This window comes from Sphaeramia orbicularis, chromosome 21, assembly GCF_902148855.1.
Source record: "Sphaeramia orbicularis chromosome 21, fSphaOr1.1, whole genome shotgun sequence".
NCBI classification, from domain to species: Eukaryota; Metazoa; Chordata; class Actinopteri; order Kurtiformes; family Apogonidae; genus Sphaeramia; species Sphaeramia orbicularis.
In genome coordinates this window covers 26,371,996-26,391,653 of record NC_043977.1, presented here as the reverse complement: position 1 = coordinate 26,391,653, position 19,658 = coordinate 26,371,996, and the positions used below count along the sequence as shown (strand labels likewise).

The 19,658-nt window shown below is 39.2% G+C and overlaps 3 protein-coding genes across 3 annotated transcripts; all 3 read right to left on the bottom strand.

Moving 5' to 3' along the window:
* Positions 1–3,356: 3,356 nt before the first annotated feature.
* On the bottom strand, positions 3,357–4,487 carry LOC115412678 (trace amine-associated receptor 13c-like). Its single transcript, XM_030125293.1, has 2 exons — positions 4,315–4,487; positions 3,357–4,173 (listed from the first exon to the last, which is right to left on the bottom strand). Exons 1-2 carry the CDS (start codon positions 4,485–4,487, stop codon positions 3,357–3,359), a joined length of 990 nt encoding a protein of 329 aa, XP_029981153.1.
* Positions 4,488–9,951: 5,464 nt separating this feature from the next.
* On the bottom strand, positions 9,952–11,082 carry LOC115412709 (trace amine-associated receptor 13c-like). Its single transcript, XM_030125334.1, has 2 exons — positions 10,910–11,082; positions 9,952–10,768 (listed from the first exon to the last, which is right to left on the bottom strand). Exons 1-2 carry the CDS (start codon positions 11,080–11,082, stop codon positions 9,952–9,954), a joined length of 990 nt encoding a protein of 329 aa, XP_029981194.1.
* A 3,111-nt stretch (positions 11,083–14,193) lies between these two features.
* LOC115412652 (trace amine-associated receptor 13c-like) lies at positions 14,194–15,358 on the bottom strand. Its single transcript, XM_030125268.1, has 2 exons — positions 15,152–15,358; positions 14,194–15,010 (listed from the first exon to the last, which is right to left on the bottom strand). Exons 1-2 carry the CDS (start codon positions 15,322–15,324, stop codon positions 14,194–14,196), a joined length of 990 nt encoding a protein of 329 aa, XP_029981128.1. The 5' UTR covers positions 15,325–15,358.
* Between the last annotated feature and the right edge of the window lie 4,300 nt (positions 15,359–19,658).

Below are 19,658 nucleotides of genomic sequence, written 5' to 3'. Positions count from 1 at the left end.
TAAATATCATTCATTTTTAATCTATATTAATCGTGTTTTATTTTGCATGAACATACAGACTCAAGGAAGAAGGTAATATATGTGCACTTAACGTGTTTGTCACAAGCTGGGTGACGCATTAGCCAAAGCGGTAGCAGAATCCCCGACTAATGCGTGCTTCTTGTTAATGTGGAATTTTAAGATGGAAGTGCTTCGGAGAAAAGAAAACTCCTTCCTGCAGAGTGTGCATAATACTTATGTTCCGTCTTTGTTTTTTTTGTCCTCATATCTCCATCCAGAGGGCCAACGTGCTGTTTAGCGTTTTCCATCTTCATGGGTTGGTTCTGCTGCCTGTCACAACTGAATCAACTGCCCATTTATTCATGCGCGATGCTAACTCTGCTTGGACAAACTGCCCCAAATGCATTAACAGAGAAGTTCAGTCATTCTGCTCTACAGATGGGATATTTGCGTTAAAATCTTTAATCCGATTAATTATGATGATCCATTAGTCCACGTTAACTCGTTAATTTTGACAGCCCTAGTTGTTATATTTACAGAAGATGATGACGGTGATTCACCAGAGTCTGCGGTAGAAAGCGAGCCACTCAAGTCAGCAGGTCGAAGACAGACATTCAGAAATATTGGAAGTGCTTGTCCCGTTTCGAATTTGTACAGGCCAAACTAGAGGTTGGGATTCCTTGTCCTGATTCCGTCTCTGCTGCTGTTCAGAGACCGGACATACCGTCGTCTTTATTTGGCATGTTTTTTTTGCGCCGCTGATTCAAAATAAACGTTTTTTTGTATTACAACCTGTTCTATGTTCTTTGTGCTCTTAAACTGAAGGGTCAGACAGGATGTTCACTAATAAAAAGTGACACGGGCATTTACCGATGGCTGTCTATGTGATTATTCTCTAGTGAATTTGGAAATGAGTAATTATGTGACACATAAGAACAGGAAGAAACGGTAACATGGAACAAATGCCCATGGGCCAGTAAATCTACTGCCTGAGGTTTGTTTATGCACCATGCATTACTTATGTGGTTCTACACCAGAAGGTATAGCACTGGGGGTGGAATCCTTCCATTTGATGAGAGTGTTCTGTTAACATTGATGCAGTTCTCTGCAAACCTCTCCATTCTGATTATTGTGGTGAAGAATGACTAGAATGTAAAACTTGAAACAGTTGGTGCTTTTCGCTTTCCTGCATATCAGTTCTAAAAAGGAAAATGATAGAAAGGCCACATTTAGACCCTGTTTTTAATGTGATTTCTCCATAGTACATTGGTCCTGGTGCTCATGTAGCAGCTTTGTCACAATTGGGTTGACACTCTAAACCAGGGCTCACCAACACGGTGCCCGCGGGCACCAGGTCGTCCGCCGGGACCACGCGAGTCGCCCGCAGGCCTGTTCTAAAAACAGAACTAGTTCAGGGTTCTCCAACATGTTGCTCGCGATCTACCGGTGGCTCTCCAAGGGTCACTAATATAAGAACACAAAGTTGATTCGTCATTTGGTAGAACAGGTCTAAATTTCCACCCAATCAAAATTACAAGTGTCCCCCTCCCGAGATGAAATGGTCAACTAGCTGTCAATCAAACTTTAGCGCTGGTTTGCTGCCTGTCATTGGAGAGGGGCGGGGCCCAGGATGAGTCAGATGCCAGGCAGGTAGTGGGTTTAGCCCCACAACGATGTCGGCCAAATATAGTCAGGGAGTTATTTTCACGAGCAATGAGGCACGGACTTCTGTTTGACAAATGTGAAAGACGAGTGTGTGTGTGTGTGTGTGTGTGTGTGTGTGTGTGTGTGTGTGTGTGTGTGTGTGTGTGTGTGTGTGGTCTGTGGCGCATTCTGGAAGTCAGTAAAAGATGCAACGTGGAGCAGAATTTCACCAAAGTTCACAGCAACTTTTCTGGAGATTCTCCAGTGGGAATCAGCCTCCGTGAAGAGAAGGTAAAAGAGCTGAAAACTAAAGTCCAAAAACAACAGTCCATGTTCACTAAACTGACCAAGGCCAGCGCTTCAACAGAGGCATCAGTAAAGTGGTTCACATCCTGGACAAGTGCAAACATATGTACACTATCTGCGCATGCGCTCAGACAGCTGGAGTCGGACCTGAACAGGTGCCTCTGCATTTGACTCCAGTGTGAGGACTCTGTAGAAGTGACGGGGATGGTGGATTTATGTGCACAAAGTTCTGGTTTTAATTAATATGTTTTGACAGCATATGTGAATTTAGAAAAGGTCAAATCCTTCAGAAAAACAGCAGCACATGCTAGTGAAGTTTTAATGTGTAAGTGACAACATTCGTTTTCACAATTTCAAAGTATTAAAAATGCACATACAGGTGTGTATTATTTGTTTTTAGTAATTCTATAAAAATATGCAGGATTGTTCCATTTCATAATTTTTGACATAGTATTAAAATATTTAGGAACACAGCATGCAAATGCTTGTATTTTTTTTCTACTTTTGATTTTCTTAATTAAAGTAAAACAATAGTTTCATATTAACACTTTTTAAGTATTGTAAATGTTAAAACAAAGATATATAAATAAGTAAAATAAATGAAGAGCACAGTGTTACAAACATATGATACAAAATATGTGTATGTATGTAAAATAGCTATGTAAATAAATGTTGCTAAATTAGAGTAGCCCTCCGGCAACTTCATTAGGTAAAAGTAGCTCACAGAAGAGAAAAGGTTGGTGACCCCAGCTCTAAACAGCATCTACATTTGGAACCCTGGACTCAGTCTCACAGTGACAGCTCTCTGAGTTTTTGGTTTTCTTCGGGATGTGTTTTGAGGAATCTTTCAGATTTTGTCAAGACAGTGGTCTCTGTGACTTCAGGTGACCCATATTTATCTCTCAATTGAGCTGCAAGCTGAAATGATAGATCTGTCACCAGTGGCTGTGTACTCAGCTGCTCAAAACAAGTATTTGTGGAACCAGCACTACAAAATCCTTTAAATGCAATGCAAAAAACCCCCCAACACCCCTGTTTCTATACTGCTTTTTATTAATATAAATGAATACTAGCAAACCTTTAATGCATGTCTAACTCCAGACTGGTTACATGTAAAGTCAGAATATAGCATACGTAATCACAATATGGACTTTTGGCAAAATATGATATAAATATATATTTTTCAGTATTTCTGCAAATCAATATATTGTCATTATTTAATGCAGATTATAAATGTGCATAAAAAAAAAAATCTGACTTCATTTATGGCATTAACCATAATCTTATCTCGATCTCCTATAAACATCAGAGATGCCCACAGCATTGTGTCTATTTTCTTTATATGTTCCATTTCTTTTCCTGTTTTTCATGTATTCTGAGATTTCCGGCGCATCACTCCACAGAATCTACAGTACTTTGATCTGACTGGAGCCAGGCTGCAGAATCTGAAGTGAAAAAATTAGTCTCAAACATTTCCTAAACCAGGGGTAAAAACAGGCATAGATCACAGGGTTTAGACAAGAGTTAAAGTTGAAAAGGCCAAGTACAACAGCTGCAGATGAGACACTGAGTAAGGTGTCCTGGCCTGTGATGACAACAAAGAAATATGGACAGACACATATTAGAAACACAAGTACAACAACACCCAGAGTCCTGGCTGCTTTCAGCTCAGATTTTTTTACACTTACAGTCAGTGAACCCTGGACTTTGACAGATGTAACGTGTGATCGCATGGCACGGGCCTGAGTCACAGCCACCACAAATACCCTCATGTACAGAAAAATAATAACAGTAAAAGGACCAAGAAAAGTCAAAACAACATCAACAAGTCCTGCAACATAATTAACAACAACTACACACTCTCCAATGCAGGAGTTATACCGGCCTGGTTCTGCCAGATTATCCTTCATCAACAGAGTGTGACAAAGTGCAGAAACAAACCAACACAGACAAACACATCGTCTAACTCTTTTTGAATTGACTTTAGTTGAATAATGCAGAGGGTCACATATGGCCACATAACGGTCAATTGATATGAGAACCATTGTTCCTACTGAGGCAGATGTAGTAATGTAAGATGCAACATTATATATAGTGCACATGAGATCACTAAGATACCAGCATCCATCTATGAGGATAATCTGAAAGGACATGAGCAGACCCACGAAGAAATCAGAGACAGCCAGAGAGAGGAGGAGCAGGTTGGTGGGGGTTTGAAGCTGCCTGGAGAGAGAAAAGAGGAAACTATCACATGTAGAGTCACTTATTTGACCTTAATATCATCATCATTCCAGTAGCTGGAGCACAAAGAAAATGTTTAGAAGTTTGCAAAAATAAAACAGTAAAAATCACATATAATATTACTTGTAGTGGTGGATAGAGATGATAAGCAGCAGGTTGAGAACTGTAGTAAGAAGAAAGATAGAGGACAGCACAATGTAAATAAACATGTTTTCAATGTGAGGACGCATAATCTTTTTGCAAGAAACATTAAAGAGGTGTGGAAAACAGAGTTCAGCTTCTCCTAGTGTCTCCATGTGTCCATCATCCAGTCGACTAGTAGCTGGTGATCTCATGCATCTTTTATCAACACTGTCATACAACACTCTCCCTCCCTTCCACGCAACACTTTTTTTTTTCTTAGCAGAGGAGGGCCAGCTCTAGCCACTTTGATGTCCTGGGCAAGATATAGATTTTTACTCAAAAATATCACGTACAATTAAATAGATCTAAGTGTAAGCAACTTAAATAACTGAAGAAAGCACAACAAAGAATGATCCGTTTGCAGGGATATTTTCTTTATTCAAATAAAATACTGTAACAGCAGTACACATACATGTAAGCAGTTACATGGGTAATTGAATGCAGTTAGGCAAGAATGGAGGTAGAAACGGCAGTGAAGGGAATACGACATTTAAATAGTTTAAATCTAACTTGGAATGGATCTCTATTGTTTGAAATTGTGCAGTTGAGGGCTTGGACGGCCTTTTCATGGTGATACATTCTGCAGCCTGTACCTGGATGATTTGCATGACACCTGTCATTCAGATACGCTCTATCTCTATCTCTCTTTCTCTCACTCACTCACTCACTCACACACACACACACACACACACACACACACACACACACACACACACACACACACACACACACACACACACACACACACACACACACACACATATCATGTAACTGAACAGTGGGCACCAGGTAAGGAAGAGCTCACCTGAGGAGAAATTACAGGGAGATTATTGTTTAGTTTTTTTCTCATTTCTTTATTTTAAGGACAGATTCACTTTTTTTTTTTTTTTGGATGACCAGATGCTCCCTCTCCAGTGGTTGGCGCCCTAAGCAACCCTAGGCCTATATGACCTATGTCCTGAGTACGAGGTATGACAAGTGACATGTATGTTAACTTACTGACCTGATATGTGAGACTTCACAGGATACACACCCTCCATAAGAATATTATCATTCATATGTAGCAACTCAAAGATGGCACAAGTGTGTCAATTTTAGTATGACAGATGTCACGGTGCACTCCTTCATTGCCAGAGACCCCTCACTCAGACTCATTATCATCTTCACTTTCTGGCACTGCAGCTGGAGCAGATCTTCATTAGGAGCCTATGTAAGCAGCTCTTCTGCTCAGGTGCGGTGCTGGATCATTGCTGTTGCTACCACTGCTTCTCAGATCCCCACAGTGCATCACAGATACACAAGAACTTTATGCCATAATCCACTGAATCCTGTCGTGATGAACTCTGTCATTACTTCCACCCTCAGGTTTTTTGTTATTCACATTGTTATTAATTTTTTGTTAATAAAACACTTTATTCCTTTCAGCACTGTACGTATGAGTTCAGTCTTTTACTCAGACTTGACAACAGAAAACTGTTTTAGCCAGTCTTTCACTGTTTGTACTCTGGAGTTTTAAGTCTAAGATGTAGCTCAGAGACTGGAACTAAAGGGTTGAATTTCTCTTCATCACCACTTGCTTGTTACATAGAAATAAATGTTTTGATTTAACCATTGTCGAGGACTAGGGTGTTCAAATTAGTGATGTTAGTGGTCCTGTGGTAGAGGACTGCATATGGGGGTTTCAAATCAGATTAAACGATAAAATCAATAAAAATTGGAAGGTTTACAATTGGGCAGAGAGGAACTTTATGTGTCAAGAAAAGGCCAGAGACCCCGCCCCCGAAAGGGAGGCAAGGGGTCTTGTTTTTGGCTCAGTTTGTTTGTTTAACAGTCTAGCAGTAAAACTATTGGTTGAATTCATACCAAATTGGGTTTATAGATTGCCAGTGACCCAGAATAGATTTCATTACATTTTGTGAAAAATATGTCAAAGTTCCAAATTTTTTATGAATTTTTAAAATGTTTTTTCTTCTCCTATTAACTAGTAAAGGGTGACATTTCAAATGTCTAAAAACATCAATTTTGTTTCAATTTACCTCAAACTTGGCACATATATAGAAGCATTTGATATGCTGACATCAGCACACACATAGACAGGATGACATCAGCTGGATCAATGCCAAAACAAGCTACAATCTGTACGAGGGGCGGGGTTTATGCCTGGCACCACTTGTTACAGTTAAAAAATGCAAATAAAAAAATGATTAAAATGCTAAAATGAATAATTATGTGACACATAAGAACAGGAAAATAGGATAATATGGCCCATAGGCATTTGTTTAATATGTATGCAGTAAATCTACTGACTGAGGTTTGTTATGCACCAGGCATTACTGATGTGGTTCTACACCAGGAGGCATAGCACTGGGGGTGGAATCCTTCCATTTGATGAGAGTGTTCTGTTAACATTGATGTGATTCTCTGTAAACCTCACCATTTTGATTATTGTGGTGAAGAATGACGAGAATGTAAAACTTGAAACAGTTGGTGCTTTTGCTTCCATGCATAGGCCACAAGGCCACATTTAGACCCTGTTTGTAATGTGATTTCTCCATAGTACATTGGTCCTGGCGCTCATGCAGCAGCTTTGTCACAATTGGGTTGACACTCTAAACAGTATCTACATTTGGAACCCTGGACTCAGTCTCACAGTGACAGCTCTCTGAGTTTTTGGTTTTCTTCGGGACGTGTTTTGAGGAATCTTTCACATTTTGTCAAGACAGTGGTCTCTGTGACTTCAGGTGACCCATATTTATCTCTCAATTGAGCTGCAAGCTGAAATGATAGATCTGTCACCAGTGGCTGTGTACTCAGCTGCTCAAAACAAGTATTTGTGGAACCAACACTAAAAAAATCCTTTAAATGCAGTGCAAAAAAAAAAACAAACAAACCCTACACACCTGTTTCTATACTGCCTTTTATTAATATAAATGAATACTAGCAAACCCTTAATGCATGTCTAACTCCAGACTGGTTACATGTAAAGTCAGAATATAGCATACATAATCACAATATGGACTTTTGGCAGAATATGATTTTTTTGCCTTTTTTTCAGTATTTCTGCAAATTAATATATTGTCATTATTTTATACAGATTATACATGTGCATAAAAGGGTCAGACTTAATTTATGGCATTACTATCTTATCTCTGTCTTCTAAACACATCAGAGATGCCCACAGCATTGTGTCTATTTTCTTTATATGTTTCATTTCTTTATCTGTTTTTCATGTATCCTAAGGTTTCCGGCTCATCACTCCACAGAGTGTGTGATTAGCAGCTGCTTTATCAGAGAAGATATTTTAAACAGGTTATTAGTGACAGTTTATCGTTTATATATTGTACACTATTTTCAAACTCTGTACCCTGGTGAAAGGCAACGCTATGCTGAGTAACTGGCTGTGGTTCACGGTTCACGGCACAGCCTGGAGGCAGAGGCCTGTTGAGCCAGAACACCAGATGCAGAGGCCGGCCGGTGCCGGTGTCCTGTTGAGCCAGAACACCGGACATTGGAGCCACGCCCTGCACCCAGCCCCGTCTGAGCCCGGTGGGCACGGTGCACAGTTTGGGCTCTGCGTCCAGCCCCAGCCGTCCCTCACGCCTGACCTGTGACCAAAGAACCGCAACAACATGGATAACCTGTTGTTCACCATTTTTAATGGTTATACGTAATATACAGTCGACATGTGACCGTAGGTCTACTACCATACGCTGAACTCTGTCTCTGGGCACTGAGTTCCTTATATTTTTCTCCCACGTTGGTTAAAACAGAGGGGGTCCAGTAGAAAGACTTCTCACCATGTCCCGCTGTGTTTGAGCAGCCTACAATTATTAAGTACAATTATCTGTTTAACAAGCATGGCACTGCTCTTTCTAGCTTGTGGGTTGCCTTCCAATATGGCCGTGTAAATGTAAATCACATGACCCGTGATGTCATGGGGCATCGGTCTATAGTTTGCTAGTGTGACTTGGCCAGCTGTTGAGTTTTAACCACTATAACCACAAATTATGGAGTTTTTAAGAAAAGGTAATATTGGAACAAATGTTATCATTGGGTTTTATTTTAGTTGTTTTGCTGAACCTGGTGGTGTTTGGTTAAGTTTGTCAGCTGAGGTCATATGCTAATTAGGAGGAGAGTTGCTGTAGAGCTGAGCTCTGCCAAAAAAAGTTCATTAAAGTTATTATTCATGAGTTAAAGGAAGTGAAACTTCTGTCACTTGGTGTTTGTAAGATCCGACTCATCCTATAAGAATTCTGTTGAGTTTTGAGTTTGCTAATGTTGGGTTTTTAATCAGTTTATAATCCGTGCTAACGCAAACATGCTAAGTTAGCCACTATGCTATCTGCTGGTTAATGTCTTATTGTGTGTCTTATCAGAGCACAGCTTGGCAGACACACAGTGTTCACAGCTAACCACTGCTTTCTGCTTGGACCACAGTCCTATAATAATAAAACTTAAACATGGTAAATTGTCTATCTCCTTATGAGTACAGTACAACTGCAGAATGAATGAACTTGTACAGTTAGCTCCACTCACGTAAGTAGCCTACCCAAGATAACACCAACCTGTCTCCCCAAAGTTAACTTTCCAAAGTAATAAAGTCAGTCCTTTCAGTGGTCAACCCCACTACTCAGAAGTATAACACACACAACGGTACATACAGTAGTGACACAACGGTTGTGTGTGGTTTATTTCAGATTTACCATGCTCACTGCTGTTTCTCCCTTTGAATAACATGTGTGTTCTTAGTTTGTTTGGAACTATTCAGGCTTACGTGAACCACATGTTCACCAGAGTGGTGACATCAAAGCGTGTCATAACTCTCTTTATAGGGCTCTGCACCGGGTCAGGAAGAGCTCACCTGTGGCCAAATTACAGGGGGTTATCGGTTAGTCTATTTGCATTCCTCTCTTCTGGTTTAATTTAATTGATTATTATTTATGTTTTATTGATTATGTTTTAATTGTAATTGTGTGTTTTAACTTGTCTCTTTTCCATTTTTGTAAACCACTGTGAATTACCCTGTGTATTAGTTGTGCTATACAAATAAATTTGCCGTGCCTTAGTTTTTTTTTTTTTCTCATATCTTTATTTTAAAGACAGAACATGAGAAATTGTCACATTACCAGTACTATTATTTCTTTATTCACTTTTTTTTTTTTTTTCTTTTGGCCTACCAGTGGAACCCCCTCCAGTGGTTGGTGCCCAAGGTAACCGCTTATATGACCTAGCCTATGCCCTGAGCACAAGGTATGACAAGTTACATGTATATTAACTTACTGACCTGATATGTGAGACTCCACAGGATACACACGCTCCATAACAATATTATTATTCATATGTAGTAACTCAAAGATGGCACAAGTGTGTCATTTTTACTATGACAGATGTCACGGTGCACTGCTTTGTTGCCACAGACCTCTCACTCAGACTCACTGGGCCTCATTCACATTCTGCTTTCATGGCATCACTACCTTATCTTTATTTTCTATGAACATCAGAGATGCCCACAGCATTGTGTGTATTTTCTTAATATGTTCAAACACCTTCCCATTGATTTCTGTTTTTCATGTTTCTCTACAGTACATTGATCTGACTGGAGCCAGGCTGCAGAATCTGAAGCGTAAAAATGAGTCTCAGACATTTTCTAAACCAGGGGTAAAAACAGGCATAGATCACAGGGTTTAGACAGGAGTTAAAATAGAAAAGACATATTACAAAAGCTGCAGATGAGGCACTGAGTAAGGTGTCCTGGCCTGTAATGGCGACAAAGAAAGCTGGAAGGACACATATTAGAAACACAAGTACAACAACACCCAGAGTCCTGGCTGCTTTCAGCTCAGATTTTTTAACACTTTCAGTCAGTGAACCCTGGACTTTGACAGATGTAATGTGTGATCGCATGGCACGGGCCTGAGTCACAGCCACCACAAATACCCTCATGTACAGAAAAATAATAACAGTGAGAGGACCAAGAAAAGTCAAAACAACATCAACAAGTCCTGCAACATAATTAATAACAACTACACACTCTCCAATGCAGGAGTTATACCAGCCTGGTTCTGCCAGATTATCCTTCAACAACAGAGTGTGACAAAGTGCGGAAAGAAACCAACACACACAAACACATAGTTTAACTCTTTTTGGACTGACTTTAGTTGAATAATGCAGAGGGTCACATATGGCCATATAACGGTCAACTGATATGAGAACCATTGTTCCTACTGAGGCAGCTGTAATAATGCAAGATACAACATTATATACAGGGCACATGAGATCACTAAGATACCAGCATCCATCTATGAGGATAATCTGAAAAGACATGAGCAGACCCACCAAGAAATCAGAGACAGCCAGAGAGAGGAGGAGGAGGTTGGTGGGGGTTTGAAGCTGCCTGGAGAGAGAAAAGAGGAAACTATCACATGTAGAGTCACTTATTTGACCTTAATATCATCATTATTCCAGTAGCTGAAGCACGAAGAAAATGTCTGGAAATGTGCAACAGTAAAACAATAAAAATCACATATAATATTACTTGTAGTGGTGGATAGAGATGATAACCAGCAGGTTGAGAACTGTAGTAAAAAGAGAGATGGAGGACAGCACAATGTAAATAAACATGTTTTCAATGTGAGAACGCCTTATCTTTTTGCAAGAAGCGTTAAAGAGGTGTGGAAAACAGAGTTCAGCTTCTCCTAGTGTCTCCATGTGTCCATCATCCAGTCAAGCAGGAGACTAGAAGATGGTGATCTCTCACAGCTTTTATCAACACTGTCTGTCATTCAACTCTCTCCCTCCTATCAACGTGACACATTTTTTTTCTTAGTAGAACAGGGCAACAGTACAAGCAGGGCCGGCTCTAGGCATTTTGGTGCCCTATGTGAGATATGGATTAGGTCCCCCCCCACACACACACACACACACACACGGACACAGCCAAAGATGAGAAGAGAAATTCTGGGTCTACAGCCATCTTACCCACCTTCGCTCTTTAATTCTTTCGCAAATTTTCTTTCTCCACACTTTTACATATACAATGAATTAAATTTTATCAATAAAAACATTCTTCTAGTACAGGTTCTGTGTGTGTGTGTGTGTGTATATATATATATATATATATACACACACACATACATACATATACATATACATATATATATGTATATATGTATATATATATAGATATACATATATAGATATACATATATACATATATATATACACACATATATATATATATATATATATATATATATATATATATATATATATATATATATATATATATACATACATATATATATATACACATACATATATAGATATACATATATACATATATATATATACACATATATATATATATATTAGTGTTGGGCAGCGATTAAAATTTTTAATCGCAATTAATCATGTGGATTTCTGCGATTAATCACGATTAATCACATAGTTATATAGGGGTGGGGGGTTGCCGGCATCAACAGCGTGTATTGCCTTTAAGTGATATTTCAGACTCGAAGTACTCTGGTGATAAAAATAATTCCACATTGCAGTGCTTCCAAACACCTGTGTCCTTCTCAACCCCACCATCTGAAGACATTTAAAATGAAAATGTCCATGGAAAAGACCGGTACTTTTCTCCCTGTTTATGTCCACACCAGTTTATTTCCGGTTGTGAGTGACTGACAGGCGTCTTAAGCCCACTAATAAGTATTAATACTAATAAGACCAATAATATGTGATGTTCAGTTGTTCAAAGCAAGCAAAGGGGGCCCTCTAGTGGTCGGAATAAGTTGCACAAACGTATGTTTTGTCCTTTCGGTGTTACCATAGCCAGTTCAGACATAAGAAGGAACTAACGGACACGGTTTTTTCACTGTTTGCATGGCCCCAAAAACATTTGCCTGTAAGTATTTTGTGTTCAGTTGTTGTAAGAATGAATGAATAGTATAAAATATCTCTAATGTGAACCTTTTGTTACTGGATAAAAAGACGTAAATCTTAAATTAATCTGTAAATGCTAATCGTTAGTGTGTCTATGGATTTTCCCATTCAAATTAGCATCGAGCTAGTGGTCTTTATCCCATTCATTTAAATGTATAATGCCATGTAAATGTACTAAGTGAACATAACTGAGACATATTTTGTATGCATGTTGCAGTTTTACAGTGAGTCTGCAGTAAAAGATTTGGACAAAAGCTTTGGGCTTTTCTTGTTAAACCTGTTGTCTATCTGCCGAGCTAATCGCTACACGCACACAAGCAGAAGAATAGGAGTTATAATTGTACTGGCCTCGCTAAGACGTCTGTAGCTTAAACATGTTAATAACACATTGTAATAAACACATCCAAAATAACGCCATAAATATGTTTCTAACGGCACGTTTGCATGTGAAATTATCTAGTAAACAACAGAATGATTGATACATACAGGTGTTGAACTGCAGGAGTTAAAGTTTAATTCAGCATTACTCGGAAAGTTAGCTTTCTCCTCTCAGCTAAGTGCACAGTTCACACAGAGCACGGCGCTTGGTGCTTGTGGAGCGGCAAAATAAAAGCACGAGTTTCAATATAAGAGTCCATATGTATAAATGAACTAAGACTTGCTTGAAAGGCAGAATGGCATTAACGGGAGCGTTATTATCGCGTTAAAAAAATTGTTGAAGTTATTTAATGAATGCGTTAACGCGGTAATAACGCGTTAACTTGCAGCCCTAATAGGGCTGGGTTAACTTGCCCAGCCCGTTAACGCGTTATTACCACGTTAACGCATTCATTAAATAAATGCCGACAATTTTTTAAATCTCACGTTAATGCCGTTCTGCCTTTCAAACAAGTCTTAGGTCATCTGTTATTATTTGTAAATACTGTATATGGTATATTTTCTGTGCAGAGATGGAAATATAAAAGACAGTTAATGCAAACACAACCGTTTGTTCTCTTTTATTCCCTCACCCAATGAGAATCGATAACAGAATCAATAAGGAATCGGATCGATAAGCAAAATCGATAATGGAATCGGTATTGTTAAATTCTTATCAATTCCCATCCCTAGTTGCACCCCTAATGTCTTGGCTCACTTACTGTATTAGTTTGAATACTAGTGTGTTATGTTTTATCGATTCGATATGCTGTTGTATATTACTGATTTTCATTGATGCATTTCTGGAAAGCATTTTGGTCAGCAGAAGTTGTTTTAAATGTGCTATATAAATAAAATTGAATTGAATTAAATGGGGGTTTCAAATCAGATAAAACCATAAAATCAATAAAAATGCAAAGGTTTAAAATTGGGCAGAGAGAAACTTTATGTGTCAAGAAAAGGTCAGAGATTAAAATGATTAAACCTCATTTATTAGTTTAAAAGTGCAAATACAAAATGATTAAAATGAGTAACTATGTGACACATAAGAACAGGAAAATAGGATAATATTAAACAAATACCCACAGGCCAGTAAAACTACTGACTGAGGTTCATTAAGTGACAGGACTTGGCCCTTTTGAGATTATTTAACCTCAAGGAAATTATGTTCTTAGAAATAAAGTCAGACTATAGCATACAGTGTCACAGAAATATTGAATATTGAGCAAGGATAGGATCATAGGATGCCCCCCCCCCCAATAACCTCACAAATTGTTATATTGTGACAAAAAAATACATATAATTATAAAAAAAATAAAATTAAAAAAAAAAGCCATTCTTCATTCATGGCATCACTACCTCTTATTTATTTTCTATCAACATCAGAGATGCCCATAGGATTGTGTGTAGTTTTTCTTATGTACATAGACCTCTACATTGATTTCTGTTTTTCATGTGTCTCTACAGTATACTGATCTGACTGGAGCCAGGCTGCAGAATCTGAAGTGTAAAAATGAGTCTCAGACATTTTCTAAACCAGGGGTAAAAACAGGCATAGATCACAGGGTTTAGACAGGAGTTAAAATAGAAAAGACATATCACAAAAGCTGCAGATGAGGCACTGAGTAAGGTGTCCTGGCCTGTAATGACAACAAAGAAATATGGACAGACACATATTAGAAACACAAGTACAACAACACCCAGAGTCCTGGCTGCTTTCAGCTCAGATTTTTTAACATTTACAGTCAATGAACCCTGGACTTTGACAGATGTAACGTGTGATCGCATGGCACGGGCCTGAGTCACAGCCACCACAAATACCCTCACGTACAAAAAAATAATAACAGTAAAAGGACCAAGAAAAGACAAAATAAGATCAACAAGTCCTGCAACATAATTAATAACAACTACACACTCTCCAATGCAGGAGTTATACCGGCCAGGTTCTGCCAGATTATCCTTCAACAACAGAGTGTGACAAAGTGCAGAAAGAAACCAACACACACAAACACATAGTTTAACTCTTTTTGGACTGACTTTAGTTGAATAATGCAGAGGGTCACATATGGCCATATAACGGTCAACTGATATGAGAACCATTGTTCCTATAGAAGCAGATGTAATAATGCAATCTAAAACATAATACACAGTGCACATGAGATCACTAAGATACCAGCATCCATCCATGAGGATAATCTGAAAGGAAATGAGCAGACCCACGAAGAAATCAGAGACAGCCAGAGAGAGGAGGAGGAGGTTGGTGGGGGTTTGAAGCTGCCTGGAGAGAGAAAAGAGGAAACTATCACATGTAGAGTCACTTATTTGACCTTAATATCATCATTATTCCAGTAGCTGAAGCACAAAGAAAATGTTTAGAAGTTTGCAAAAATAAAACAATAAAAATCACATATAATATTACCTGTAGTGGTGGATAGAGATGATAACCAGCAGGTTGAGAGCTGTAGTAAGAAGAGAGATAGAGGACAGCACAATGTAAATAAACATGTTTTCAATGTGAGGACGCATTATCTTTTTGCAAGAAGCATTAAAGAGGTGTGGAAAACAGAGTTCAGTTTCTCCTAGTGTCTCCATGTGTCCATCATCCAGTCGAGCAGGAGACTAGAAGATGGTGATCTCATACAGCTTTTATTAACACTGTCTGTCATTCAACTCTCTCCCTCCCATTGACACAACACATTTTTTTTTTAAGTACAGCAGGGCAACAGTATCAACAGGGCCGGCTCTAGCTATTTTGGTACCCCCCCACCCTGCCATCCCACATACACACACACACCGCCAAAGACGAAAAGAGAAATTCTGGGACTACCGCCATCTTACCCACCTTTGCTCTTTAATTCTTTGTCAGATAAACAATAAACACTTTTACATATACAATGAATAAAGTTTCATAAATAAAAACATTCTTTTAGTACAGGTTCTGTGTGTGTATAAATATATATATATATATATATATATATATATATATATATATATATGTATATATATACATATATATATATTTTGAAGTGCATGGACGCTGAGTGTCTACGGGCAAATGCACTGAGCATAGATCGTATGAGAAAACAGCACAATGGGAATGTATGAGAAATGAACAACATCGAGCCCATTGATTTGTGATAAAGCTGATTCTGAATGAACTCATCTTTGAGATGAATGTGTTCTAACACATTTGTAGTTAATGAAATGTCAACACAACTGTACATATTTGACCATTTAATTTTTATAATTTTAGGGGAAGCTGAGTTTCCCTTGCAGTCTATGAGAAATCGCCTCTGGTATATATATATATATATATATATATATATATATATATATATATATATATATATATATACACATATATATACAGGGTACGATTTGTCAAAAAAAAAGAGGGGGCGATGTTTTTTGTTTTTTTTGTCGGAGTGTGCGTGTGTGTGTGTGAGGGCAGTTAGATATGTGAGTGTGCAGTCCGTAACTAACATAACTAACACTGGCGTGAAACTAAAGTGAAACTTTACATTCTTTCAACATCCAGCTGTCAGGTCAGAGATGATAGAGATGATAAGCAGCAGGTTGAGAACTGTAGTAAGAAGAGAGATGGAGGACAGCACAATGTAAATAAACATGTTTTCAATGTGAGAACGCATTATCTTTCTGCAAGAAACATTAAAGAGGTGTGGAAAACAGAGTTCAGTTTCTCTGAGTGTCTCCATGTGTCCATCATCCAGTCAAGCAGGAGACTAGAAGATGGTGATCTCTCACAGCTTTTATCAATGCTATCTTTTCTATAACTCTCTCTCCTTGCTCCCCTGTGTCACAATTCTGACGAGGCATGGACAGACCGTGTACAGCAGGGTTCTGGTCTGTTGGTGTGAAGTGCTGCTGTTGTGGTGTAGTATCCTCACTGATGAGCTGCACTTGGTTACTCACAAAGGCCTTGGGTGTGAATTTCAACAAGGATTACCTTGCTGTCTGTGCACAAGCTGACTGATATAAGTGTTTGTTCAGTTTTTAATTATTTTGCCATTTCAGCAGCTATCCTTGATTCCATCCTAAGGATTGGAAGCTCAGACTGAGGAGCAAATTGAGCTTAGTGAAATCCTCAGCTCTTGGGATCCTCTGACTTTCTGTGTGGAGTCTGCATATTATCTCCATGTGGGTTCTCAGGTGCTCAGGCTTCCTTCCACGTTAATGCATCTTAGTAGGTTCATTGGTCTGTCTAAGTTGTCCGTAGGTGTGAATGTAAGAGTGAATGGTTGTTTGTCAGTATATGTCAGCCCTGGGATGAACTGGTTACATGTCCAGGGTGTGCCCCACCTTCACCCATTGGTAGCTGGGTTAGGCTCTGGCACCACCGTGACCTTCACAACGACTAAGCAGTTCAGAAAATGGATGGATGGATGGATGGGTGAGAGAAAATGCATGCTGTCCTCTAATCTCTGTAGAGAAGAATAATGGAATATATGCACAGCATATGGATGCTTATGAGATGTAATACATTTTTCAATTCAATATAAATTTTTCTCTCAGAGAAAAGGTTAACTTGGTTTTTAGGAGGGTAGAGTGTGGGATTAGAATGGATAATGGAAGAGTACGAGGTTTCATTGTTAGACTAGGGATAAAGATAAGAGTTTATGAGGCCTGCGGTGCAAGGGCAGGGGGGAGAATGAAGCAGTCAGATGTTGTGTGGGTGACACGTGAAGATATTGGCTGAAGTTAGGAGTAGGAAGACAACACCTCATGGAAGAGTATAAAAAAGCAGGAAAAACATAATATGGGGCTCTTGAGGACTGGAAGTCAGATGTCTGCTGACTATGGAATCTGAGTCTCTGTAACCATGGGATACCACAGATCTGTGTAAGATTGATTAATGCTCATTAAATGATTGATTTCATTGCTATTCTTGAAACCTGTTTCAGGTCTGTTTAATGGTCAAATAACCAACGTAACAAACATGAGGGATAGAGAATTGGAGTCTGATTTGTAAATAGAATCCCAACAGATAGTGGACTCTATGAAGTACCTGGGTGTTCTCCTCAATAACAAACTGGACTGGACAGACAATACAAGAAGGGCCAGAGTCGCCTCCACCTACTGAGGAGACTGAGGTCCTTTGGAGTGGGCAGGGCTCTTCTCCACACATTTCATGATACTGTGGTGGCCTTTGTAGTACTACTTGCGATTTTGTGCTGGGGAGTGAGCAGTACAGCCAGAGACAGAATAAACTAGTTAAGAGAGCCGGCTCTGTCTAAGCCTGCCTGCTGGACTCCATCCATGGGTAGTGGACAGAAGGATGTTGGCCAAGCTGACATCCATCATGGCCAACCCCTCCCACCCATAACACCATGTACATATGCAAATACAATGTACATTTGTAAATATTTAAATCTAGATTTTTATAAATATTTATAGAAATACCAGATGTCTTTTTTTTCTCTTTATATTTCATTTTTCACTCATTTGTTGTTTTTCTACCCGTCTTTCTCTGCACTTGCTTGTTGTGTGTTGCTGCTGTTAAACTGTGACATTTTTATACAGGGGTTTCAAATCAGATAAAAGCATTAAATCAATAATAAGAGAAATGTTAAAAATCAGGCAGAGAGTAAATTTATGTGTCAAGGAAAAGGTCACAGATAAAAATGATTAAAACTCATTTATTGCAGTTTACGAGCAGAAAAAAATGAATACAAACATTTTTTTTCTGTAACTGTGATGTTCATCCTAAACTAACAGGACATGATATCACAGCCTCCTCCAATTTCTGTTTGTGAGATCAAGTCCTTATGTTTATTAGTCCCTCCAGGAATTCGCGATGTTGCGATCGCAACTATTAACGCAAATTAAACCAATGACCGCGAATTCTGTGTGGCGCTACAATTTTGTCCAATCACTGCGAATGTTCTGCAAATGTGACTAATCACCTTAGCCCCCTTTCGCCCACCCCTGTCTACGTACATGTACGTCATCACGTTCACTTCCTTGTTGACGGTTGAGAAGATGAAGACATGTGCGATTCAAAACACTCATATTTACTGACAAATATCACTGCCAAAGTTCATGCAAGTCAGTTTCCAGATGTGTTACACAAAAGCGGAAGTATATGTTCTGCACTGCCTGCAATATTGTGGTGGAACCAGTGTCGCTACTTGAAGCGAAGCTAGTAACTTACTACAATTTTCAGTAGCTTGGCGGTAACGTAACTATTTCCTGAATCAAGTAACATTTCAGTAGCTGAACACTTTTATTGATCAAGTAGCGTGGTAACGACCACAGATGCTATTTTTATGTGGTTTAACACAGTGGAGATGCACTCTGTAGACTAGAAAATGTAATTATATAATCCACGACACAAGCACTCAAGATTGTTTGGAACGGGGCACACACACTGTCTGCACTGCACTCACTGTAAACCAAGCATTTTGCCCGGAGTGGGCATGTCCTACTGGAACGTCGTCGTGCATATTCTTGGAAGCGCCGTGCCTGCGCATAGCAAACTCTGGGCAGTGATGGAGCTTTTCCCCACTTCCTGTTCTCCGACATCCTCCCGCGTCGTTGCGGCCGGTACCAGTGAACGGACAGTGGATAAGGTATGGAGCGGACCAGGCGCGTCATGCGGGGCTGAGCTGGAAATGAGACCCACACCACATACCTGTCAGATGACAGCGTTCACGTGAATGCAGTGGGAGCCGGTGTTGTGCAGAACATCCGATGGTTGTTGGCTGAGGTATGTGGACAGTGATCCGCACAAAGGCTCTTTTCAGAGCCGCCAAACCCACAGTCCAGAGCACTACAGCCGGATTCCCTCTGAAAAATAACTTAGATTTTTGCTAAATAAACTCAACCAGACTGCTCACTGAGACAATATTTTTTCCAAATAAAAATAGGAAATGTGCAATTATCTACAACTATGACAATAAAGTTAC